We start from the raw sequence: 27,861 nt of genomic DNA, 5'->3' as shown, positions 1-27,861 counted from the left end.
GGAATGGGGAAAAATTGTACATGAAACTCTTACCTCTTATAGCTTGCTTTTCTACAGTTTCCTTTTAAAATAAATATAGTAAATGTAGTGCTTCTTTCTGGCCTTCCTGTTATCCTCTGTTCATATGCTTAAAAAAAAAATTCTTCCAAAAAAAAAAAAAAAATCCTTTGTCTTTCAGTTCTTTGGCAACCTTAACATCAGCCTCCTTTCCCTCCCTCCTAAATTAAAAGAAAAAATAAAAACACCTTTGCAGCAAATAGATTGCTTTCTACTTTTCCTAGAAATTCCAGTAATTGGGATCTTTGGATTTATTGAAAATTTGTTACCGTTCATTTGCTTCTGTATGTTGTAGAAGTAGTATGTTTCACTGTAGTCTCCCTAAGGTTCACTTTCAGCCTCCATATTTTTGAGATAGAACTAAATAGTTTTAGTTTAAGATCTTTTGCTATTGGGCCTTCTCACTCCTCTAGCCTTTTTTTTCCCTATTATTTTCTTTGAGAAAGTACCTCCAGTTGAATTTCATTCTTTTTTTTTTCTATCTCTATGATACAATCTTTTGGCAATAGCACTGAATAAGAAACTTAGCTTAGTATTGTCATTTTTATTGGCACTGAATTTCCTTCTGGCCTATGAACAATCTCTATTTAGATGTCTTTATTTCCATAAAAAATTTTTTCTAGTTGTGTTCATTATAACTTTATAAGTGCACTTGGACATTTTATAATTCATAACTGCTTTAAATGGAATTTCTCTTCCTGCTAGTTTTTTTTTTTTTAACAAAATACATAAATGGTGATGATTAATGTGGCTTTGTTTTGAGTCATGTAACTATTGAAGTTACTTTTTTCAATTAATTTTAGTTGATTTTTCTTATTTCTTAGTTATGGTATTATTAGTTATGGTATGCTTACTTCCTAAATTTCCTTTTCTCGTTGTTACTATAGTTAGTATTTTTAGAACCATATTAGGCAGTAGTGGTGTTGGACACCTTTTTTTTTTAATCTCTAGTCCAATTAGAAAGTGCTTTAGACCTTCTTCAAATCACATAATGCTGTTTTCATAGATCTACTTACTAATATGATAAAGTCCATTTATCTATATACTTTCTAATGTTTCTAACAGAAATGGTATGTTTTGTCAGTTTTTTTCAGCACAATAACTTCATTTTTCATAATTATTTTTATTGTTTATAGTTTTCCTTAAATGAATCAGACATTACTGTAAAAATGTATGTATGTATGTAAAAATCAATCTGTTCATAACATTATAATCTTTTTAAATATATTGCTATAGCTTTATTTAGATTTTAATATTTTTATATTGATGCTGATTGGAAATATTAGTCTCCCGTTTTCTTTTTCTTTGTCTCTCCCTACTTTAAGGGTCAGGATCATACTATAGAAATAATCTGAAAGGTCTCTTCTATTTTTGTAAACAATTTTTTGTTTTATCATCTTAAGCAAAGTGGTTTCTTAATGTGTTGCTTTATTTTCATCTTTAATTATGAAATCTTTTAAATTTTTCATAAATTTAGTAGCTAAGAAAGAATTGCTATCTCTGACAAATGGGAGAACAGTTAAGCCTCTGTTTAAAAATTTCCTGTAATGAAGAGCTCACTAATCCCACCAGACATTCTATTCCACTTTTGGACAGTTTTAATTATTAAGAAGTTTTCTTTTATATCGAGTTAAAAATCTGACTTTCTATAATTTTCCCTTATTCTGACCTAAAAAAAATTTCTGTTTTATAATCATCCATTTGGTAATGTCTAATTTATTCATTCTTTGACAATTCCTGAAATACTTGAATAACTGAATAAATCTGGCACACTACTTAAAAAAAAAAAAAAATCAAGAAACTAAGAGTTGTAAAAAAGCAGGAATCCTTCTGCAATAACCTTTTGGAACTCCCTCCTTAAGGTAAGCCTCTCTGCAAGTTCTACCTTTTATTTTCAGTCCCACAAGATCAACTAAAACAAGAAATGTGATGTAATGGAGGGACCACTGGATTTGGAATTGGAGGACTTGGATTTAAATCTTACTTACCTATGTGTTTTTAGATAAGTCAAAATTAAATTTTCTGGACCATATCTTCATCATCTGAAAAATCTAAATGACTTCTAAGGTTCTTTTCCATTTCTAAATTCTGTGGTACTCAACCTAATCCCTATTTCTGTAACTATTGTTTTATAGTTGTATTCTTATAGTTCCTTTGTAGATGGACACTCAAATACTTTTACATCTCTTTATTTCAAAATCCTTTGACATTTCCACCAGTTCTTTAATCTCTGAGATGGCCCTTCTCACTAATGCCATTTCTTTCCTACTTTTACTTACTTGATTCCATCCCTAACTCTTTAATTTTTGATCTCTCCTTTCCCTGTTGTCTACAGACATGCCCAAGTCTCCCCTTTGACCAAGAAATTTAATCATGATTACTTCTACTCTCCTTCACTTAACCGTTCGTTCCAGTCTGACTTTCCCCAACTGAAATGGTTCTCTCCATTTACCAATGATCTCCCTGCTAAATCTTACAAGTCTCATCTTAATCTTCATTTCTTTTTCACCTCTGTGTAGCATCTGACACAATTATCACCTTATCTTCCTGGATGGTCTCTTTTTAGGTTTTTGTGACATCATTCTTCTTTCTTGGTTCTCCTGAGAGACAATTCCTTCTCATTCTCTTTGGCTGGATCATTATATTCTCAACTGTGTAATGCACAAAGAGCTTGCTCTCTTTCTCATTGCCTTCTAGACATTTTGAACTGGTTGTCCCATAGGCATCTCAGACTCTCAATGTCCAAAACATCACTTTTCAACCAAAATCTACCCCTTTAAGCAACTTCATTTCTGTTGAGAGAAATATTATCTTTCTACCATCTTAGTTTGCTATCTCAGAGACATCCTCAACACCCACTGACTCTCATGCCACACATCCAGTCTATTGACAAGTCTTATCAATTCTTCCTCCAGAACATCACTCGATCACTGCCTTACCTGATGTAGACTATTTATTCTTCAAAATCTTGCTCCACACTTCTAATCTTTTTATATATTATTCCCTCTAATTCATTCTATAACTTTGCATAAGTTGTCTCTTAAATTCTTGAATTTGGTATAAAGTTCAACTCAAGTTGTAATTTTTAAGGGGCTTTTCCTGAACCCCTCAGTTATTAATGCTGTGCCCTATGAAATATTTTGGATTTACTAATTTATTTTTTGTGATATATATTTCCCATGTAAAATCTCAGACTTTTTGTCTCAGCTCTCACGGATGATTCTCAGGACATACATGCACATCTAGAGATAAAGTACTTGTATGTATGTACGTACATACATACCCAATATCTTTCAATAGAATTTAAGCTTTTTGAGGACAGGGATTTAATTTTTATCTTTGTACCCCCCCCATTCCCCCACCCAGCACCTTGCAAAGCCTATAGTACATAAGAATTTTAATAAATGCAGATAAATTCCAATTGGTGGTTCTTACATTTTTGAAGATACTTAACAGTCCGCAAGAGGTCTTTTCTTGTTCAAGCTAAACCTGTAGATTTTGTAGTTCATTTGGAATTATATCCAGCCACCTTGGAAGAAATTGGTGGCCAATAAAAGTTAGCACACAATCTCTCTTCTGTAGTTTTTAATAGTTTTTCAATAGCATTTGGTACAGGAGATGTTAAAGAAATAAATGTCTTAAGACATGTTTACCATCTTGAAACTATTATTCATTCCCTTTGCTCTAGAGGAAAGATTCCCTATATAGATGGGCAGTTGGGCCTTCATTTGTTTCTGGGCAAAGTCCTACTTTTCGCATCACTCATTACTAAGATTTCAGGTCTCTTACGGGGTAGATAACTTTCCCCCAAAACACAAAACTCCATGTGATAAAAGCTGAAGTTACAGACGTGAGGTGGATATTAATTCTATCCCCCACTACCAATCATATTTTATATTTCTATGGTGCTTCCATATCTAGGATTTTTTAAAGAGAAATTCCACAGGAGTTTGACACAATATTAGATATTTTTTCTCCTTTAAATGTGCACTGAAAGAGGGGGAGGATTGCAATATTCTCAAAAGCAGTCCTTATGTCACAAGCAGAGCTACAGAGTTTCCCACGAGTACATATCTGAAATGATATTTGTTAATAATTGATTTATAAAAACTTTATTCCCCAACATTTTCAGGAATGGATTTGATCCATTATCTAACAGAGACACAGCTGCATTTAAGATGGCCATCTTGAGATCTTTGGTTTAACTGGTGTGCTTTATTTTCTTTATAACATGGGTGAGAGATGAAAGGAAAATACCCAGAGCATGTGGGAAGGTGTCTCTGCAAATAGAGTTTGAGGGCAACATGATGCCTCATTAGTGAAAAACATTCTAACCTTCAAGAGTTCTTAGCTTCGGCTTTAACTTGGTTAGTGACAAATGAAGTGCCTGACAGCTGTTCCCTGAGGGTGTAAAGTGGCAGGGAGGCAGAAAACAGAAGAATGGTTCTTTTTTTAGGATATTTTCTTAGGTATTCCTAAAGGGGTCCAAATGCAAATCAGAGATGAAGAAGCCTTTTGTGAGGCAACTACAGTTACCTACTTGATGTTCAAAAAGCCTTGGTAAAGATTCTTTTCAGTTCTCTGCTCCAGTCCAGTCCACCCAGAAACACTGGCACTGTTATTCTGCAGTTATTGGTCTCTGGTTACCTTAGCATCTAATTAGTAACTTTTCAGTTTCTCCCCAGAGTTCCCCTCCTCCCCAGCCTTACAGCTTACAGTTACAGACTAAGTCAGTCACCCCAGAAGAACAACAGCCCAACCCTTTAGCAGATTATCTGCCCAACAAGTAGCTAGGAATTTTAAAAGGATTCTGACGGGATAAAAGGAGTTCCAGAATTAGTAATCAGGATATACCTTTTAGTCGCACATAATTCTTGCCTCACTACCCACTGCATCTTATGTTTTGAGTCCATTCTCTCAAGGATGAGGATGTAAAAGGAAGCATGTATCTCAAATTTGAGCTGTTTGTTTTATATTGCTTTCTGTGAATCCTTCTAACTCCTGTTTCCTCGTTGTTATTTAGGAGCACACTAGTGGAGGCTCATTAGCACCAGTACTAGGAACCCCAGCTGCTATTACCCCATAAACCCTAAAAGTACTGGTCAGACAATCCTCTGAAGACTCCAGCCTTTGCGTGGTGCTATTATAAAAACATGCCTGATGCCCTCATAAAGGCTCCAAGCCGTTCCCATGGGAGGAAGAAGTTAGTACACCTCATCCATCACTTGTAGCTATGGTACTACATGGAAGTCAGGAGACTGGTTTGTGACTTCCCTACTAAATACTGGCTTATATAAGGGTGGGCTTTACATAAACAGAACACCCAATTCACAAAGATTGATGAAAAATATGAATTCTCAAAAGAATGTTAAATAATCACTTGAAAAAATGTTTTAACTTCATTGCTCAAATAGACTGAGGTACTAGTACTACTCATCCATTAGTAAAATTTATTAAAACAAACTAGATTGCTGGGTAACTTCCGGACAGCAATCTAGCAGCAAACATGATAATTTAACCAATTATGTCATTATTGGCAATATACCAAAGGAATTCTTTTTTTTTTTTATTTTAACAAATGTTCAAAGATTTTTAGAGGGGCATTGTTTATAATTTTTTTAAAAGCTGGAAGTATCTAACAAATAGGAAACATGGCATAATGACCAAATACTGAATACATGCAACTGAAATCAACAAGAATGAGGAATCATGGAAATATGGAATACCTTTAAAAGGGAAAAACAGTATGATACAATGGGGGCCATACAGGCAAAGGACCTGTGTTTTTGCTCTACCACTTACTATGACTGTGAGCAAGTCAAAATTCTTTAGTTCTAAGTTTTTTCATCAGTAAATTGAGGTTGAATAAGAATATAGAATCAGATTCAGGATGGGAGAGATCCTAGTCATCTAGTATAATAAGTCCCTCACATTACAAAAGAAAAAACAACCGGACCTTAAGATATCAAATGAGTTAGGTCCACTTGACTCCAGATTAATTTTTTCCTTCTACTGCTCCATGAATTTTAAAGGTTTTTTCTAACCTCTACATCTATGATCCAAGACTCCTAGGACCTCAAATAATTCAAAGTGGTAAAGAGGGGGGAAAAAAACCATATTTACCATGGCCATAGGAGAAAAATGAATGCTGAAATTCATTAAACAAATAATTGCAAGGCAAGCTAAGCTTATGTTAATTTTAATATTACGTTTATAATACACCATTGGGGTAAGAGTGGAGTGTTTCACAGACACTGGAATGGTTTCCCTTCATGGAGGAGAGGAGGCCATACTTAGGTCAACCTAAGCTTGTGATGATTGTGAGAACGTAATGCTAAACTCAAATACAAGGAAATTCCTAAAGGCTGCATGTTGACTTAGAAAATGGAAAATTAACATTGTTTTATTGCATCTTTATTCATTTCGTTATACATTTCCCAATTACATTTTTATCTTATCAGGCTATACTAGAATTTTGCCAGCTATATACAGCACACCTCTGGTCTGAAAGATTAGGGCCTGAATCACTAACATTGTTGATTTATTTATTATTGTTTAAAGCATTAAGGGTTCAACCAAAAGGGAGTTATTGGAATTTCCACTAATATGTCAAATTGTTTTGACAGTTTGTTTAAATTTCTAATATATAGCCCCCCAAATTCCTTCCTGGTAAAGCCTGCCTATCTCCTGACTTGGCAGCCTTAAAAGGGTATATACCCCACCCCTTCTTAAGCTTGAGATTCTCTTATCAATGAAGCTGATTCCCAATTCTCATACTTACTCCTCCTATTCTTTCTCCTTAAGAGTCCCTGTCCCAGTGGGATTTAATACATTCTTAAGCAAAACCTTTGGGTCAGAGATCAAACATGGAGCCTGTATATAGTCCCTGCCTTCATCAGCTTTGCCCTGTGCTGTTACTAAATCCATAAACCACCCCTCTGCCTTATTCAATCCTAACATCAAATGTTTGGGGTCAGACTTAGAATTGGAAGGTAGTGAAATACTCATGAAATAATTATATCTTTAAAAAAAACTCTTATAAATTAACAAAAACACAGATTTTTCCCCCACTTCGGCAGTCACCATAGCAGCAGAGCTGTTAGAAGAATAGTTAGAAAGGTATGCAAAAATCATTAGCACATCAGCTCCTCAGAGGCCTGCCTTTTTATGTCTCAGACAACAAAGAAGCAATGGTTTAAGACCTGATCTTCCAGGCCAACCAAATCCGGAGGGTAGTCTCTTTGCATGACCTACCATTTGCTGCCTCTGATGTGTTATCCAACAAATTAACAAAACAATAATTAAAGTGAGACAAATGGTTAAGAAACAAGCTGCTGGTGAAATAAAGCATTAATAAATTTCAGCTATTATTATTTTCCGTAAAGCAGAGCAAATAATTCCTGCCAGGATTGTGAATAAACAGGAAAGGCTTTTACTGGTACCAAAAAAAGAATTGGAAAAAAAGTAGCTATCTCTCAAAAGAGAATAGTTAAATAAAAGGTGGCACATGAGTACAATGGACTATTACTATACTGTAATATTACCATACTATACTATACTGTATAATGAACATATAGAATTCAGAGAATCATGGAAAAACATATGAACTTATTCAGTGTTAAATAAATAGAATCAAGAAAGTAATTGGTATAATGGCTGTAACAATATAAATGAAAAGAATGAAAAACTAAGTTATTTCCAAAGGCAAATTTAACTAGTGGATACTTCCAAGTGGACATCTGATAAACATCTCAATTTGATATATCTGAAACAGAACTCAAATCCAAAACAGAACAGGTCTCTCAAATAATCCATCCTATCCCAGTTTCTACCTTCTCTGATAAAGGCACCATTAAATTTCAAGTCACCTTTGTCAATAGCCTTGGAATCTCAACTCTGTATCTTCATCCCACCCACTGATAGTCAATCATCTGCAAAGTCAAACTAGGTCATTCCCCAGCTTAAAAAATTCCAGTAGCCTCTCTAAAATCTATAGGATAAAATACAAATTCATGTAAATCCCTTTATAAGGAGCAGCTAGATGGCATAGTGGATAGCATGACGGCCCTGAAGTAAGGAGGACCTAAATTCAAATCTGGCCTCAGACACTTAATACTTCCTAGCTGTGTGACCCTGGGACAAGTCACTTAACCCCAAATTACCTCAGCCAAAATAAAAAAATTTAAATCCCTTTATAAGCTCTCTTGCCATTCTTCATCACAATAGTTTATCATCTATATGCTTTGCACAATATATCAATCATGTTTAGAACAAAGTATTCTCCTCTCTCTCCCACTTTGCAGAATTTCTGAATTCCTTCAAAATTCAGTCCAATTACCATTTCCCTTTCCAAAAACATTTTCAATTATAAATTCTCTCTTTCCCCTCCCCAACTTACTGAAACAAGGAATAAAAAACCTATTATACCAATGAAGTCATGCAAAACATCAACCACATAGTACCATCTCTTTCTTAGAAGGAAGGACCCTCCTGGTTTGCCCAGTTCTTAGTGACTCCTCCACAAAATTACTTCATGTCTAACTTACATGTGTATATATTATTATTCTTGATTAAAAAAAAAATAAGCTAATTGTAAGGACTGAATTGTTTTTGTCTCATATCCCCAACATACTTTAGGTGTTAATAAATTCTTGCTCCATTTGGTGGAGATAAAGTGGAGATTTTACCTGACAAACTGCAGCTTCCTAAACACTCAATCATAATCTTGAGTCATTTTTCACTCTTTGTCTCAAACATCCATTTAGTTTCCAAATACTGTCAATGATACAACTTTAAAAACATTTCCCTCCTTAATCTGGAGCAGCCACTCAAGCCCTCAGTACTTCTCAAATGTATTATTATTATATGAGCCTAACTGGTCTCTCAATATCCAATCCTGCCTTTCCTTCTCACAATACTGCCAGAATAACTTTTAATTTGGTCATGTTAAAAATCTTTAATGTATCCCAAATAGCCCATTAAATGAAGTATGATTTTCTCACTCTGGAATTCATGGCCCTAAAAAATGTGATTCCAACTTCATCCTCATAGTTTATTAGAATCAAACCTACCTATACTCCCCATGTCTGAATACATTCCATTTCTTCTGGTGTTCCAGCCCTTCTACACTGCCCTTTATGAACACCAAGTACTCATCTCTAGAAGATTATCTTTCAAGCTCTAACTCAGAAAACCAATCCTCCATTCCCCCAAGAGAAGTGATCTGTCTCATAACATTGATTTCATAGGAACTCATCCTACTTTAATCTATACTATATTTAACTGTGTACAAGTTCATCTCTCATACTAGATAAGAACAAGAACTATTTATACCTTTACATTTTAGAAGCACAGATCTTACATTAATAACAAATGAACACTCACTTAATGAAAATATATCTGTCCCTCTGTTAATCTTTCTTTTCTTCACTTTCAGCTTATAGTGTCATCTAGAAGAGATTGTTAACTGAAGCCTCAGCTGATCTCTGCCCTTAATACAAATTTCATTACTTGGTCACCAGCACCTTATTTAGTCATGGAAGATATGTAAAATTGGCAACTGACAGCATAGAAAGCATCCCTCACAGTGTCAATAAGCAGCTGTTTTTATATAGAGGTAAATGTTTGCTAGGGAGAAGCTACAATACAATTCCAAGCTGCCAAGGCAAAATATGGTAAATATACACTCATTTTTAAATAAATAATTTCAGCTAAGACTACTTCTTTTGGTTTACCCCTTCGCAAAGCAGTGACCACAAGTAATATTTCACACATGTAGATTTAAAGCGAGAAAGGTTTTTAAAGATCATCTAACCCATCCCCTCATTGTACAAATAAGGAAAAAAGCCCTCTACCCAGGATTGTAAAGGTGGTAAATGGCTGACTTAGAATTCAAACCCAGAACCTCTAACTCCCAACCCAGTGCTCATGACAGCAGTTTGCTTTTGCATTACACCAGCAAGTAGGTGATGGAACTGAATGCTGCATTTAAAAAAAACAATACATGCAGCAGAAAATGAACAGAGGTTCATGGATGTGATAGCTAATATTGTGTTGGTTGGCAGGATGAGAGGGAATGGAACTGAGTTTTTAGATGTTTAGTAACTATTTTAAGTTACCAGAATGACCTTTTAGAAAGAAATTAGAATTATTTATAGAGGTACTTTTAGAGGCTAACATGAACAGAAGGGCAGAATCTAACGATAGGCTGATATTTATCAATTTTGCTCAAGGAAAATGAAGGTGCCTTAGACATATAAAAAGTTAAAGAACACAGTCAACCTTATAAAAGACTACTGGGAATCACTGAATTATTAATGGTGGAAGTAACCTCAGAGCTTTAGACCTGGAAAGACCCTTAGAAATTACCTAAATCTGACCCTCTCTATTTTACAGATGAAGAAACTGGGGCCCAGAAAAGTGATTTGCCCAAAGTCAAATAATTAATTTAGAACCTGAGTCTTCTAAATCCAAATAGTTACTTTCCACTGTACCATGATTACCAAGCTTAACAATAATTCACATATATGGATGTTGTACTTTCTTCACAATAACTCTAATAAGCTAGTTGTTCATGGTAGCACCTAATAAGTATCAAAATAGAATCCAACCCCTAAAAATTACAAGTTGGGAGACAATATTTCTCCACTGGCAATATTGCAACTTTAAATAAATAGGAGTAGGCCTCATGCTTCATGGATGCCTTAATAGCATACCACCTCTTTCCTTATTCCTGCAGAGGAAGATACCTATCCATGTGATGTCAGGACTCTGTCTTGTAGAGAACTTGTTTAAAACCCAGACTCCAAAAGAATGTGGTATGTCTAAAAGCAGAGACTATTTGCATATTTTATTGTTTTTATATATGTAAAATATCACTTGATATTGCTTATTTAATAGCATTTTAGTTTCTGCTTGCTCTTTAATGTTGAGTTCATCTGTTGTAACAAAAGTAGTATTCAAAACCTGTTGTATGAAAACTGTGAGCATCCAGTTTCTGAGGCTGTTCTTGTCACTGCTATCAAATACCTGGAACCTTCTCTCACCTGGTGTCAATCAGCAAGCCTGGGAGATGAGGTGAAAATTCTGAGTTGGAATCTAAGAAGCCTAATTTGAAATGACTTTAAACTACAGAATGACAAAAATGCATAATACCTCACTTGATGAAAAAATGGTGGGATCCACCCTTTATATCCCATAAACTAACCCCTAACAAGCACATGATAAAAATCTGCTCACAAGGCTTCATGGTCATCCTCCACCTGCTTCTGATCTTGAGAGTAAGGATTACTCATTTCATCAGCATAAGAAGGAAAAGAGAAAAAGGAAACAAGGAATATGCCCTTGAAAACAAAATCTGAGACTTTTCTTTCTGAACCTGCCCTAACACCATGAGGGAAGCTCCGTGCCACAGGAAAAGTCAATTCCTCTTTCTAATTTATGAGCCAGATATTTGAACTTCTTGCGTCAATATATTCCAGCTTTTGCTTTCTCTCATACAGGCCATATATCAATTTCAATCTTCTTTTTCTGTAAAATTCATTGTTTCCACAAAAAAAAAATTTTTTTTTATTTTGATGAGAAGCATTTTGTTTTTTAAACCACATGATGATCTTATACAGCTGCCCACAGGACACCATCCTAAGTCATTAAACATGCCAAATGGATTCTGAATAAATAAAGCTACAAAGCCCAAGTTATGCACAAATATCTCAGGCGTGTAAGTTTACAAACCTATATACAAAAAAAAAAATGTAAACAGTAAATGCAGCATGTGAATAATCAAAGGATGCACAGGAAAAACACATAAAGTCCTACCCTTCTGAGGGGCAGTCTTCTCTTTGCCCCTTGGAGACGGGCCACTCAACTCCTCCCAATTCAACTGGTTAGGCCCACTGAGAACAAAACAAAAGTGCTCTGAAGACAATGTTTTTAGCTGAAGGATCTGGAAAGCTGGTGAGGGGGCAGTCAACCCTTCATCAAGTTTGAGGCACAGAAAAAGACATACCTCACAGCTGCAAAGTCCTCCAAAACACAGTCCCTAGGACTTCCAGGGGACCCTGTTCATTGCACTAGTTAGAACTAAATGCTGCAAATGCTAACTCAAAAGACTTCAAGGCACAGGAAACACGTGCCCTGTGTCCATGACTATCATGAATATGGGACAGAAGTGAGGCCCCCCAAGTCTTTGTTATAAAAGACCCTTTTGGGGGGAGCAGGAGATGTTGCGGGGTGGGGAGGGATAGAGAAGCTATCACACATCAATATGATCTTTTAGAGAATTCCAAGATTTGCACTGGTCCTACACTCAAATGACTCCTACTGGAACAGCAAGGAAGGGCTACAGGGGCCGAGTGGGGTGAGGAAGAACTTCAGTATCCAGAGAAACCATGTAATACACATATCAGCTTGTGACCCACAAAAGTGCAATCATATGAAACCAATGGGCACTATGGTGAGAAGAGAAAATAACCAGGGTTAACATCGAGCAGAGTTCTGCAGGGCAGTGGGCATGGTGTTTGCCATGGCATGCCATCTGCTGGCTACGGGAAGGCAGGTGGATATAAGGGCATGAGCTGGGCCTTGCAGGTGTGGGCACAGACAGGTAAGCGTAGGTATGTCCTTGTTCATCAGTAGGAGGGCTGGGTCCTCCACCTGGACACTGGGTGCTCACACGCTCAAAGGCAGCATACCTGGAGCAGACGATGGTCTGGAGGAGCCCAGACCAGTTGGAGGAACTTGGTCAAGGCCATTTACTGTCCTGGAAAGTGATAGAAAAAAAACAAAGATAAAGCACCTTTTAAAAACCATTGTGCAAACATCATAAAATTTCCTTTGTCATCCCCAAACCTGCTTTCTCTCTATTAATGGTTCCCTATAAGGAACTATTATGTACCCCATTCTAGTCACTGGAGATTAGAATAAACTCAAGATGACTTGGTTTCTGAGCCCTGGTGTACAGCCAGTTGTCACTTAATAAGGCACAATAAGCCAGCTGCAGCACTAGTGGCAGTTCCTTCAGAGCCACACCTCTAGCAGTTAGGGCAGGGGCCAATTTGCAGGCACCACAAATGTACCAGACCATGGGCATTGCTTTAAATGTTTTAACACAATAAATGACTCTATTATAGAAAGAGCTTTTTCCCCTCTCAAGGAAAACCCCACATTAGTCACCCAGCTGTCTCAAATCAAACTGCAAGGAACTATCTCTGTACCTCCCTTCATCCCTTAAAGAACAAGGGGTCAAGGTACAAAATGAAACTGCAAATTCCAGGATTTGAAAAAAAGGAATTGCATACTCCTTTGCAAGCAGATATAGTACAGGTTCCAGAAATTTAACTAAAGTCAATGTGTAGTTTAAGAAGAAAAAATAATCAAATAACTTATTCTGTTCAAAATAAATACTAAATATTTTTACAATATGGTAGTCTGGAAATTTATTTTAAAATTAGTGGGGGAAAGGAGATTCAGCGTGTCTCTTTTCTAGCATGGAGGGGAGGAACAAAAAAAAAATTCTTAAAATGAATTTTTTTTCTAGATTTTCATCTCTCATCCCAAATCCAAAAAGAACACAATTACTCCTTTTCTGCTACCTCTGTTTCAACCTCCAAAGCAATCAAGCCTGTGGCAAGTTCAGAAATTGCCAGCATCAAGGCAGGAAGCTAGGGTAAATCTAAGCTGATTTGGTCTGATGCCTGAAAGAATTTGTTCTCACCACCATGAGTCTAAGGACCTCCCCTGAGAAATAGAAAAAGTTTCTATATAAAAATATTAGAAGTGCATAACATCCCACAACATTCAGAGGGAGCATTTCAATATCATAAACCAGTGTTTTTACCCTAAATTCTCTAGGAAGCTAAACTATTGGCAGTACATTTAACAAAGAAACCATATAACTTCAAAGGTGAATTAAGGGGTCAGTGACTTTTGTGTAGAAACTTAATTAAAACAAGCCAATGAACATATAGTGGGATAATCTTATCAGGATCCAGTCCTGAGACCTACTAGATTATAAAACTATATCCAGAGTGACTTTAGCAAAGAGAAAGGCTCCATGCAGAGAAATGCAGGTCATGCAAGCTTAGTATGAAAATAAGCATACCAAAGCAATTAACAAAACTCACTACCATGAAGAGGCAGGGTCATGGATTGTTTTTGTTATAAGGGAGGGTTGGATGAGAAGGATTAGGGTGAACATCAGGGCACCTAGAATTTACAACAAAACAAAAACCTCAAAGTACAAATTCAGCTTGAATACTAGTGGATATCTACCAAACATATAAGCAAAGCAAGAAAAGGGTATATTGCATTATGATGAAGGTCCAAATACAGATATAGTTCAAAGTAATGACTACTCAACTAATGAATGCCAAGTATCAGGTGCAGGTAGATACATCTTGGGGGGGAGGGGAGAGAGGGGGGAAGGAGGCAGGGTTCCTTTTTAATAATCTGTACATTGGCTTAAATAACACAGACAACTTGGAGATGGCTGTTTGAAATCCAGTATGTGTAAATTAGATGAGAGTTACAAAGATTATAGATGGGATTTTAATCCAGTAAATAGAAGTTAGATTACAGAAGGAATTTGGCCATCAGGGTAGAAGAAAACAGATTAGCTGATCACATTACCAAAAGAGTTAATGCAATCTTAGGCTTAAACTTATCAAAGGTTACAGAGCAAAAGTGAGCCAGTAAAACTACAATTCTAGGCACCACAAAATTCAGGAAGATTTTAGTAAGCAGAACAGTTCCTGAAGAGAGTGAACAAGATGGTAAAGAGCTTCAGGATCAAGGGTCAAAATGAAATTTAGAGAAAAGACCTTGTCATTCAACAAGAATTTAAGTGCTTAATATGTGCTAGGTACTGTCCTAAGTGCTAAGAATACAAAGAAAAGGTTAAAAACAATCCCAGTGACAGGAAAGCTATGTGTATGTAGAAGGTGAGGGGGTGGGTGTGTATTTGTGTGTGTGTGTGTGTGTGTGTGTGTGTGTGTGTGTATATATATATATATATATAAAATAACAAGGATATAAATATATCCTTGCTAAAACCTGCTTGGGAGGGATGAAAGGGGTAAAAAAAGAGTAAAAACTATGCACAGCAGAGAACAAAAGAACAATCTACAAAGAAGTAAAGAAAAGATGGTGAATGTTGTATAATTTCTACTATTATATATCTTTTCTTGAATTGGTAATTTATTGTTACATATTTTGAATCCTGCCTGATGTTCTGTTGGACATATGACAATGTTTTGTTTGATTTTGTCTTCCTTTTCTGTTTTATTTTTTAATAAAACAAAAATATATTCATCAATTAAAAAACTAATAGAGCAGACAACAGGTAAAACAACTGAACATACACAAGATATACAGTGGAAATATGCAACGTAAATTTCACAGAAAGAGGAATCGGGGATGTCAAGAAAAGACTTCTGGCAGAAGATAGGATTTGAGTCATGCATATTCAACATATATAGGACTGCTTGCCATCTAGGGGAAGGGGTGGAGGGTGGGAAGGAAAAATCGGAACAGAAGTGATTGCAAGGGATAATGTTGTAAAAAAAAAATTACCCTGGCATGGGTTCTGGCAATAAAAAGTTATTATAAGAAAAAAAAAAAGAAAAGAAAAAAAAAAAAAAAAGGATTTGAGTCATGGCTCAAAGGAAGCTTTAAGGAAAAGAGAGGAGGCAGAGGTAAGAAGGTAAAGCATTCCAAGCATGAGACACAGCCAGTGCAGAGATGGAAATTGAAATGTGCTCAAGAACAGTAAGAAGGATGGTGTTACATGGATCGCAGAATATTACAATAAGTAGAATGGGAAAGCATGTAGGAAAGAATCAGGCTGTATAAGGGTATTATGTCTATCTTTGAAGTAACAGGGAGCCACTGGAATTTAATAAGCATACATACTGGGGCAGGGGCACTGTGGTGAGAAGGCAGGGTCAGGCCTGCACTCTTGGAAATTCCCCGATACTGGATTAGGAGAGAAAAGGCAGGGAGGCCAAATAGAAGCCTACAGCAAGAGAGTCCACACCAGGGCAATAACTGTGTGTGGAAAGGAGACGTGGGTGAGATGCTGTGAAAGCAGTCATAGAGTGGACTGTGAAGAGTGGGAAGCAGGGTGAGTATCAGTGAGGAGTCAAGGTTGACACTCAGGTCACTGTGGTACCTTTTACAGTAGTAATAGGAAAATTCAGAAAAGGGAAGGCTTGGAAGGAAAATGATTTCTGTTTTGAACATGATGACTACAGTATAGGATATCCAGTTCAAGCAGGACTGGAGATCAGAAGAGAGCTATATATAAATTCACCTGCAAATCATCTCATCAGAGATCAGACTGAATCCATGGGAGATGATAAGATCAACTTCAGAAAAGGTTTTTTTTAAGACTTACATAACCTTATGCTAAGTGAAGTGAGCAGAAACCAAGAGTACATGTGTGGATTTGCTCAAGAGAAAAGTCCATGGAATAATGATTGGAACAGTAGGGAAAGAGCTTGGAAGTCAGAAATCTTGTCCATGTGTAACAAGGGACAATTCAATTCCCTTTTTAGGGCTTTAGCCTCCCTCATCTGCAAAATGCAGGGGCTGGATCAGATGATCTCTAAAGTTCCTCCCAACTTTAAAATCTATCATACTATAATTGTGGAAATATGCACAGAAAAACTGCACATGTTTAACATATATTGAATTACTTGCCATGGGGGCGGGGGGAGGGGGGGAGGGAAGGAAGGAAGAAAAGGAGAAAAAAAATTGCAACACAAGGCTTTACAAGAAATATTGAAAACTATCTGTGCATTATGTTTTGAAAACAAAAAGCTTTAAAAGAAAGAAAAGACATACCTGGATTTCTTTCCCAGTTGAAAGATAAGTAGCAAGTATTTAAATAGCACTTAAGTTTTACAGAATACTTTACATATGTTATGTCATTTAATCTACCCAATAACTATTATTACTCGCGTTTAACTGAGACTGAGCTAGGTTAAATGATTTGTTCAAAAGAAAGAACACTGGGAAATGAGTGTAAACTCTGCATTTTTGTTTTTCTTCCCGTGTTATTTTTACCTTCTGAATCCAATTCTTCCTGTGCAACAAGAGAACTGTTCGGTTCTGCACACATATATTGTATCTAGGATATACTGTGACAGATTTAACATGTATAGGACTGCTTGCCATCTGGGGGAGAGGGTGGAGGGAGGGAGGGGAAAAATTGGAACAGAAGTGAATGCAAGGGATAATGTTGTAAAAAATTACCCTGGCATGGGTGCTGTCAATAAAAAGTTATAATTATTAAAAAATAAATTAAATGACTTGTCCAAGTGCTATTAAGTGTCTGAGTTAGGATTGAAATCATGTGTTCTGCATTCCAAGTTTAGCACAGAAAACTGGCATATGATGAGTGAATTAGGAAAGAGACAACAATCATTTGTTTTGATACCATAGCATTTTCCAAGTCATTGAAGTGAAAATGCATTTGTACAGAAATGGATATATAAAACATTTTTTAAGAATTATTATTTCTTTTAACTCTCCCAATAGTCTGCATACATTTTTATTGCTACAACTTAATAGAGTAGCTTTTCCTTTTATGGATGTGACCTCAAGCTCCTGAAAACCAAATTTGTTGTTTGGTATTAAAATCGAAAAATTTAACCAACACATGCCTTTGTGTTTTAAGTATATTTCCTACCTCCATTCCTGCCCTCAACCTCTTTATACCTTCTTAGCCCCTTTGGTAGTGATCTGTGAGACAAGAGATAACCCTCTGGAATCAAAGCTACCTACCAAAAAGTTTTCCTTGGAAGTGGAGTTGGATGGACAGGACTAATGGTAAATGAGTCCATCATATAACCTTTTTATTTTCATTGGAAAACACTTTATATTGTGAGGGCATGTCTCTTATTTCATAATTAAAACTTTTATTGAAAAAATTATCATGCTATGGTATTATAAATAATATAGAGATTTCAGCTTAACATAAGGAAAACTAACAACTGGAGCTCTCCAAAAATGGGAAAAACTGCTTTGGGAGAATAGATTCCCTTACATTAGAGGTAGGGGAATCCCCTCTTCAAACAAAGATTAGATAACTAATTGCCATTATGTTGTAGAACAGTGGTTCTCAAAGTATGGTCTAGAGAATCCTGGGGATCTCTGAAACCCTTTTAGAGGGTCTACAAATTCAAAAATAGTTTTTATTTCCAATATGGTAAATGTCTATAAATATAATCTTTGGAGAGATCCTCAATAATTTTTAATAGGATAAAGATACTGAAAACAAAAGTTTGAGAACCACTGTTGTAGAGGGAAATCTTGTTCAGGTATATATTGAACTTTTCTCCACTTCCCTGAGTGTACACAAACACATAAGAAACAAGATCTCACAAATTCCACCCATACCCTCATGGCTCACTTTAAGTCTCAGTTGTTCCATGAAGCATTTACAAACTATCAGAGTCTGTATGCCAAATGTGAAAAACAATAAGGCATGAAAGGCTGTGATGTGCAGCCTGGGTTAAAATCTCAGATTTTGGCCTTATCCTTTGGCAGATTCAGTATTTCTCAAAACACATTTTCATGACCAGTTGTTTTAATTCTCAAAAGTTTTTTGTTGAAGATAATTTCAAAGAGAAAGACAATTTGTTTCAAGGATATATACTAATGGATCCCTTTTCTTTCATCCTAGTAGTACCAAATGCCCCAAAGTCAATTCAATTCTTTTTCTATGCAGTAGAACAAGTAAATGAAAAGAGTGAAATTCAGTTTGGAATAAAAAAGACCAGAGTACTGAGTCTCAGCTCTACTGTCTACTAGTCATGTCAATTGATCTCTCAAGAGTCTCTGGCTTTCAAATCTGCAAAAGACTTTTTTATCTCAAGAACTGTTGTGAAGATCAGATGACATGCTCTATTTCTCTATATGGATCCCAAATGAAAAGGTAGGTATCAAAGGTGGCAGGGTTGGGGATGAGGGAGGAGAGAACTAAAGGGAAATAGATGACACAGACAGATAGACCACACACTTGCACATGCACACACACATATACTTTACCACTGGGGAGAAGTAATATCCAAGATCTCAGAGAAGAGTAGCTAAATTCAGGTTTCGTAGAAAGCCCAGTCACTGAGATATGAAAAATAAATGCCCATTCTGAATAACGAGGGCAGCAATTTTTAAAGCTGATTGCTGAGTCCTGGCAAAAGGTGGTTCTTTCGAGAAGAAAAAAATAACATACAGGCTCTAAGATGAACTTTAAGCCACAGGCTTCTAGGAGGCCTCTAAACAGCAAGCATTACTAAGGTCACAGAAGCATAAGAAATAAAAGGGACAAGATTATCTAGCTCAAATTAATTTTACAGGAAAATATAAAACAAAAAACTGAAGCAGTAAGAAGGGAACTGATTAACCTCAAGTCAAACAAGTATTAAGTAGAGGAACTAGGATTACAACCAAGGCCACTTTCCCAAACCTTGAGTCAACTTCTATTATTCAACACCAACAACTCCTGGCAGGGATCAGAAATTCAAAAAGATTATTAAAATCTAGATTTGGATATGAGTATAAGGAGAAATCAAATGATAAAAGAAGAGAAAGTCAGGTATGAGTAGAACTTCAGAGGTGTCAGTCAGGTTCTGCCAACTGAAAAATAGCTGATAATAATAGCTAATACTTGTATAAGACTGGAAAAGGACATTATACACATTATTTGAGTCTCATGAGTTCTCACAATGAACCATGATGGTAGGTATTTCAGTTATAACTGCCATTTGACAAATAAAGAAACTGAAGGTCTGAGAGGAGAGTCTCCACTGTTACAAAGCTAATAGTGGTCAGAGACCAGCCTGCTCTTAAAGAGTCCAAGACTTAAAATCCAGCATTCTTTCCAATAAAAAAAGGAGTTCTCACAATTTTTTGGTCTCCGGGCCCTTTATACTCTTATAAAATTATTGAGCCCAAGCATTTATGTGGGTTTTATCTACTGGAAATTAAAATGGATAAAATATTTATTCAGTCATTAAAAATAACAATAAACTCATTTCTTATTAACATAAATAACTTTTATGAAATGTAAATATTTTCCAAAACAAATCTGATCTCACAAAGGGAAAGAAACCTGAGAGTTAGATTACTGTTATCCCTATTTTACAGCTGAGGCAAATAGTTTAAGCAACTTTCCCAGGTTATTGCCCAGGGTAACACAATTACAACAAATCCGAGGCCAATCTGAATTCAAATTTTCCAGACACCAGGCTCTGCCTCTAAACCATCCCCAAAAAATGATGAGTATTTTAATAGGCAAATAAATTTTTGTGCTACTATGAAAACTGTTTTGATCTCAAGGATTTCTGAAATGTACTGAACATCCCCAGAGCTCTTGGACCACACTCTAAGAATTAATTAACTATATCATGTGGTCTCTCATAACAGTCATACTTATACAGTTATTTGACCACTACAGTAGTAGACTGGAGTAGAATTTAGGGATCTCAGCAGTTTTTCTATTGTACAATGTTACATGAGCTGAATGAAGTAAAATAAAAGAAAAAGCAGAAGAGAAATCTATAATCATGAAAAAGTTGCTTCAGATTTCAGCAAGAAGACAATGGAAACTGAAATAGAAGTGATCTGGAAGTAATAAAAGTATTGTGTAACTGACTACTAGACACATTGCTACTTCAATCTTTACAAGATGCTAGTCACCATGAAAGCTGACTATCATTGCTCTGAGTAGAGTTTAATGGGGGAAGAGAAGCTGAAGTTCAGGAACAGTTTCAGTCTTCATCTTGTCATCATCCCTGGTGTTTTAAAAATGGGAAATCACTAGAGAAATTATATATATATATATATATATATATATTTCCCCATATGTTACTGTTACTTACTCTGGTGTCCAATGTCTGCCTCCTAAAGTAGGCATGAAGAATATGGGGAATACATATAAAGCATGATTTTTGGATTTCAAAAAATATTAGGTGACAATATGAAATATACAAAATCACATTAGATTAGGATAAAATAACTTCTGCTTCCACTTTACCTAGAGCCCTGACCACATTAGTAACTGGGCTTTCAAAACTTATCACTATCTAACTCAAGAGGGTTTTGTGAATTAACTAATAATTCAAAGAAAATAACTAATGCTCTATCTAAAAGACTAATGGAAAAGCAGCTATTAGGGAAGAGTAAAGGTAGAAGAAGCTAAGAAAAGAAGGGAGAATTGAAAATACAACCATGAACTTTACTCCTAGGGCAAATTTCTACATAGATCTTGTTTAAGTTTTTCATTGGAGAAGTAAGGTAAATCTAAATCTAATTAACAAACTACTAAAAATCAAATCCCCATTTGCCTATCGGGTAACATAGACAGAAAGTTTAAAACTAGTTACTAATTCCTCAAAAGAAAGAAATCCTAATCAGCCATTTGACCAACAATAAATATCAAGGATTTATCATGTGTCAAGTACTGTGCTAAACACTAAAGATACAAAGAAAGACAAAAAATACAATCCCTGCCCTCAAAGACTGTATATTCTAATGGGGAAGACAATACATATACAATTAGGTACAAACATACATACAGAGTAGATGAAGGTTATAGGAAAAAAAGCATTAACAACTGGGGACACTTGTGAAAGTCTCAAGCAGAAGGTCCACTTTGAGTTAAGTTTAGAAATCAAGGAAACAAAGGCAGGAGTGGGGAAGAACAAAGCATTCCAGGCATGGGAGGACATCAAAGGGAGAGAGATGGGGTATTGTGTTTTAAAAAAAAAAAAAAAAAAAAAAAAGACTTCCAAGTAGGCCCATGTTGCTGAATTGTGCAGTGTGTAAAGGGAAGTAAAGTATAAGACTGGGAAAGACAGAAGGGGGTAGGGAAGCTATTCAGGTTATGAAGAGTTTTAAAGGTCAAAGGGAAGACTTTTTATTTGATTATGGTAATGGTCACTCTGCGGGTGATATGGTCAAACTACACTTTAGAAATATGACCTTGGCAACTGATGGCCTGGTGTGGGGTCAGATTTGAGGCCCAGTGACTAGTTAAGAAAGTTTTTGTACTAGTCCAGATATAATAAAGGCCTTCACCAGAGTGGGCACCCATGTAAGTAGAAAACAGGCTGTATGTAAGAGATTGTTTGTAGAAATGACAAGATTTAGTAACAGATTTGTGGAGAGAATAACAGGAACTGTTCAGTGGCACTAAAACCAGAACTGAAGTTCCTTCAGCTTTTTATAAAAGTAGAATGCAACCAGCAATATGTAGCCATCTCAAAACAGATACTAACAGGCTATAAGCTAGTTAAAACTGAGAAATAAATAGAAGTTCCTTAAATCTCCAGCAGAATGATGGCATGGAGCAAGTCTTATTTGTTGAATTGAACTGAATCAGGCCCATGCAGTTAGTATGCTGAATTTTGGTTAATTTCTCTTCTGTCAGACACCAAGATTCAAACAATGCACCCAACCACAGCAGAATAATTGAATTTACCCATGAACAAGGTGGGGAATATGACTTTTTCTTGCCTAAGAAAAGAAAAAAGGAAACAATTTATGTAAATAGCAACACATAAATTATTTTTATATTATTCATGAAAAATTAACACCTGCAAATGTGAATAAGGCCCAAAAGAAATTAGATTGTTTAAAGACCACCATCTGACATAACACGTTGTGTTTCCTTCCTACCATCAACACTTAAGCAGTTATCAAATGGCAATCTGATTTTGCTTTATTTTGATTTTAATTAAATTGTTTTTTGTACTATTATTAACTTGACAATCATTTTGGGGGTCAAAGAAAATAGGAAATGATGATTCTAAATGAAACTATAAATCTCTATTACACACAGCTTGGGACATTAAAAGTACACAATCAACATAGTATATAAAAGCTATAATACAGCAGCAGTTCCAAAACTGCTTTGCTAATGTATTTCTTTCTAAACTTCCTTCAGCTTCTTTTGTTCTTTTATAATATTTCATTCTTTCCTTGTAGGGGGGCACCACTCTGATCACCCTTCCTCCCTCCTAAAAACTCTCCCTTGTAACAAATACAGCCAAACAAAGCAAATCTACACAATGAGTGTGGCCATTTTTTTTTTCTGTGTCATAGCCAACTGTTTTAATCGCTTAGATCATCAATCAGTGAAAGCCTAGAACACCCAGCAAATTTGTTTTTGAGGAAGAATTCAGTGGCAGAACATAAACTCTTTTAGTTAAATGAGACATTAGGGAAGAACTAAGAGTCGTTGGCAGGAAGGAGAACCGGAGGGTGGGAGTGAGGGGGAGATAGTGATTAATGTGAATATGACAATATACATTTTATGGATTTATGAATTAATAATAGTGAAGCCCTCATTTAGCCAAAATCTTCAAATAACTAGAATTATTCTACAATCTATAAATTAATGTATACTTTTTAAAAGTTTACTTCCAGGATGTGCTCTAGGATCAGTATAAATATAGCATACAGATATTAAGCTTTTTATATCTAACCATACCATACAAAACAACAACCTTCATGAAGATGTCCCTGTATACGATACTGAATCATCAAATTAAAGGTTATTATAGGGCCATATACTATTTGTTTTTACAAATGTTTAACAGCACAGACTGAAATTAAAAGAGGTTCTAAGCCTTAATTAACCAGAACATTCAATTAGACAAATACCTTACTTAACAGGATATAACTATAATATCCTAATTCTAATTTGTTCTTAAAAAGACAGGACAACAGACTTCACACACACTTCTTTTGGCAGAGTAAGTAATAAGTAAATGTCTGAAAACTAATTTTAAAAAATTTCCAACTGACATAATTTCAAAAATGCAATCTGAACTGCCTTCAGAAAAACTCTGGCACTCAGATGTCACCAAAAAATTCATTTGAGAATAAAAAAACTGTTTTCAAATTACATATTTGACAATAAAAAAATATATTTTCAAACAAAAAAAAAAAGATCATGTTCTAATTTTTTTTAAACATTATTTAAATCAAATACTTAACAGAAAATGCTTTACCAAAATGCTGTTGACTCCCAGTGGGAAATAAAAGGTCTTTTAAGACTTTTTGATCTCCTAAAATTAGGGATAGGGCAGCTAGGTGGTGTAATGAATCTGGATCTGGAATCACTCATCTTCCCAGGTTCAAATATGACCTCACACACTTACTAAATGTGTGACCCTGGACAAGTCACTTTAACCCTGTTTGCCTCAATCTTCTCATCTGTAAAATGAGCTACAGAAAGATAGTTCCTGTACCTTTGCTGAGAAAACCCCAACAAAGAAAGAAACTGAAAAATGACTGAACAACAAATTAGGGATAGGAACAGACCTGTGTTCATTCATGTAGGGAACTCCCAGACAAGGAAAACCTGTCTACTAAAGCTAGTCTGTACCCTCTTGGTGCAGTTTCAGAATTACCTAGAGGACTAAGAAGCTAAGTCACTTGCCCAAGGTCACACTTACAATACATGTCAAAGGAAGGACTTGAACCCAGGGTCTTCCAGACTTCAAAGGTAAGCTCACTTCACTGTTTTATTTTTTATATATATATAGCTTTTTATTTACAAAACATATGCATGGATAATTTTTCAACATTGACCCTTGCAAAACCTTCTGTTCCAACTTTTCCCCTCCTTCCCCCTACCCCCTTCCCTTCCCCCTATTCCCTCCCCTAGATGGCAGGTAGTTCAATACATGTTAAAGTATATGTTAAATCCAATATATGTATTTATATTTATACAGTTATCTTGCTGCACAAGAAAAATCAGATCTAGAAAGAAAGAAAAAAACCTGAGAAGGAAAACATAAATGCAAGCAAACAATAACAGAAAGAGTGAAAATGCTATGTTGTGGTCCACACTCAGCTTTGGGTATAGACAGCTCTCTTCATCACTGAACAAGTGGAACTGGTTTGAATCATCTCATTGTTGAAAAGAGCCACATTCATCAGAGCTGATCATTGTATAATCTTGCCGTGTATAATGATCTCCTGGTTTACAATTCTGTCCCTCAAAAAATCAGTAAGAGGCCCCCTATTCCCTTGTAAAGAAGCTTGTGACAGTCTCTCCTGTTCCCTAGAAGCAAAGCTCAACTTACAAATGTGCAAAAAAACAAAAGAGCCCTGATCACAGAAGGCTACTATGGCAACAGGGAAGATGAAAACACAAACCCAGAAGTAGACAGCTAGGACAAAATGCCAACATGTGAAGCCTCAAAGAGGAATATGTATTGGTCTCAAACTTAAAAGGTTCTCTTGGAATAGGTCAAAAAGGATTTTAAAAATCGGGGGGGGGGGGGGGGGGGGGGGGGGGGGGAGGGGGAACGAGAGCTATGAAGAAGAATTATAAAAAAAAGTCAATAGCTTAGAAAAGAAACAAAATTGGCTTAAGAAAACAACTCCTTTAAAAAATAGGATGGCCAAAAGGGAGATAAAGGGAACAATACAATTTTTTTAAAATAAAATTGGGGGGCACATAGATGGCATCAACTCTGCAGTCAGGAGGACCTGACCAAAAATAAAATAAAATTGGGCAAATGGAAAAGAAGGTAAAAAATCTATAATAATTCATTAAAAATTAGAATTGGACAAGTGGAAGAGAATGACAATAGACATCAATAATCAATCAAACAAAATCAAAATAATAGAAGAAAATGTAAGATATCTCATTAGAGAAACAACTAACCTGAAAAAAAGATCCAGGAGAGATAATTTATGAATTATTGGTTTACCTGAAAGCCAGAATCCAAAAAAGAAGAAAGGAGAAAGAAGAAAGAAGCAGTAGCAGCAGCAGCTGGGAGGGGAGGAGGGAGGAAGGGAGGGAAGGAGGGAAGAAAGGTAGGGAGGGAGAGAGGGAGGAAAGGAAGAAGGAAGGTAGGGAGGAAGGGAAGAAGGAAGGGAGGAAGGGAGGGAGGGAGGGAGGAAGGGAAGAAGGAAGGGAAAGGAAGGGAAGAAGGGAAGGAGGGAGGGAGGGAGGGAGGGAGGGAGGAAGGGAGGGAAGAAACTTGGTCAACATCTTTTAAGTAATCATCAAAGGAAACTGCCTTCTAAAACCAGAGGGTAAAATAGTACCAAAAAAAGCCACCTATTTCCTTCTAAAATGAAAACTCCAAGGAATGTTGTAGCTAAATCCCAGAATTATCAGGTCAAGGAGAAAATACTGCAATCAAGCATAAAGAAATAATTCATATATTGAGGAGCCACAGTCAGGATTATCTAGGACCTAGCAGCTTCTATATTAAAGAATCAGAGGATTCTGGATTATAATCTTCCAGAAGGCAAAGGAGCTTAGATTAAAACCAAGAATCAACTATCTAGGAAAAGTTGAGCATTATCTTTCAGAGGAACAGATAGACATTTCAATCAAGCAGGAGATTTTCAATCATTTCTGATAAAAAACAAAAAAAAAAAACAAAAAAAAAAACAAACAAAGCTGAACAGAAAATGTGATCTTCAAATATAAGACTCAAGAAAAGCATAAAAAGATAAACAGGAAAGAAAAAAACATGTTATTTTAAAGGTCAAGCTTCCCTTGAACTCTTCTTTGTTAGATTTAAACCTTAATCTCATTAGAATTTAGTCAAAGAAGGAGTAACTCATACTCAACTGGGTACAGAAATTTAGAGAACAGGGGGGAGGAGGGGCAGGGAAGTAAGAAAAAAGAACGCAAATAGAAGGGAGGGCAGATTGAAGGAGGTGGGAATCAAAAGCAAAACACTGGTGAGGAGGAAAAGAGTAAAAAGGAGAGAAAAAAATATAAATGGAAAAAATATGATGGTGGGAAATACAGAGTTAGTAATCATAACAGTGAAGGTCAATGGGATGAACTCTCCCATAAAACAGAAGCAGGTAATACAGAGGATTAAAAGCTGTAACTCTACAATATACTATTTATAAGAAATACATTTGAAGCAGAAAGATACACACAGACTAAAGATAAAAGACTAAAGCAGAATATTATATTTCAGCTGAAGTTAAAAAAAAAAAAAGCAGGGGTGGCAACTGATTTCAGACAAAGTAAAACTAAAAATAGATCTAATTAAAAGATAAGGAAGGAAATTACATCTTGTTAGAGGGTTCCACAAATAATAAAGTTATATCAATACTAAACATATATGTATCAAGTGGTACAGCATTCAAATTCTTTGAGGTGAATTACAGAAAGAAATGATATCAAAACTATATCTATACTACTAGTGATGGATTTCAATCTCCCTCTCTCAGAAATAGATGAATCTAACCACAAAATAAAGAAAAAAGTTAGGAGGTAAAGAGAATCTTTAAAAAGTTAGTTATGATAGAACTCTGGAGGAAAATTGAATGAAGATAGAAAGGAATATACGATTTTCTCAGAAGTATATGGCATTTATCAAAAAAATTGATCATATATCAGGGCATTAAAAACCTCACAATCAAATGTAGAAAGGCAGAAATATTAAATGCATCTTTTTCAGATCATGACACAATAAAATTACATATAATAAAGGGCCATAGAAAAACAAAAATTAATTGGAAACTAAATAATCTAATACTAAACAATGGGTGGGTCAAACAATAAATTACAGAAATTATCAGTAAGTTCATCCAAGAGAATGACAATAATGAGCTCACCAAAAGAGCCAAAGCAGCTTTTAAGAGAAATTTTATTTCTCTAGATGCTTATATGATTTCTAGAGAAAGAGGAGATAAAGGAATTGAGTATACAGTTAAGAAAGCTAAGGGAAAGAAAAAAATTAAAAACCCCCAATTAAATACCAAATTAAAAATTCTGAAAATAAAAAGACCAATTAATAAAATAGAAAGAAA

The 27,861-nt window shown here is 35.6% G+C and overlaps 1 protein-coding gene across 6 annotated transcripts in view; it reads right to left on the bottom strand.

Annotated features, from left to right (window-relative positions):
* Positions 1 to 9,120: 9,120 nt before the first annotated feature.
* Positions 9,121 to 27,861, bottom strand: part of NDEL1 (nudE neurodevelopment protein 1 like 1) — a 90,843-nt gene continuing 72,102 nt past the window's right edge. For 5 of the 6 annotated variants that reach the window (XM_031965492.1, XM_031965491.1, XM_023502749.2 and 2 more), the window contains 2 exons: positions 22,541 to 22,575; positions 9,121 to 12,817 (listed from right to left, as the gene is read on the bottom strand). In XM_031965492.1, coding sequence (XP_031821352.1) covers positions 12,727 to 12,817; positions 22,541 to 22,575 — 126 coding nt within the window. In that variant the 3' untranslated portion in view covers positions 9,121 to 12,726. The remainder of the gene's footprint in view (positions 12,818 to 22,540; positions 22,576 to 27,861) is intronic. The other variant, XM_012548716.3, reaches the window with a different exon arrangement.

This window comes from Sarcophilus harrisii, chromosome 4 (assembly GCF_902635505.1).
Source record: "Sarcophilus harrisii chromosome 4, mSarHar1.11, whole genome shotgun sequence".
NCBI classification, from domain to species: domain Eukaryota; kingdom Metazoa; phylum Chordata; class Mammalia; order Dasyuromorphia; family Dasyuridae; genus Sarcophilus; species Sarcophilus harrisii.
The sequence above is the reverse complement of the archived record's forward strand: the minus strand, read 5'-3'. Positions and strand labels throughout refer to the sequence as shown.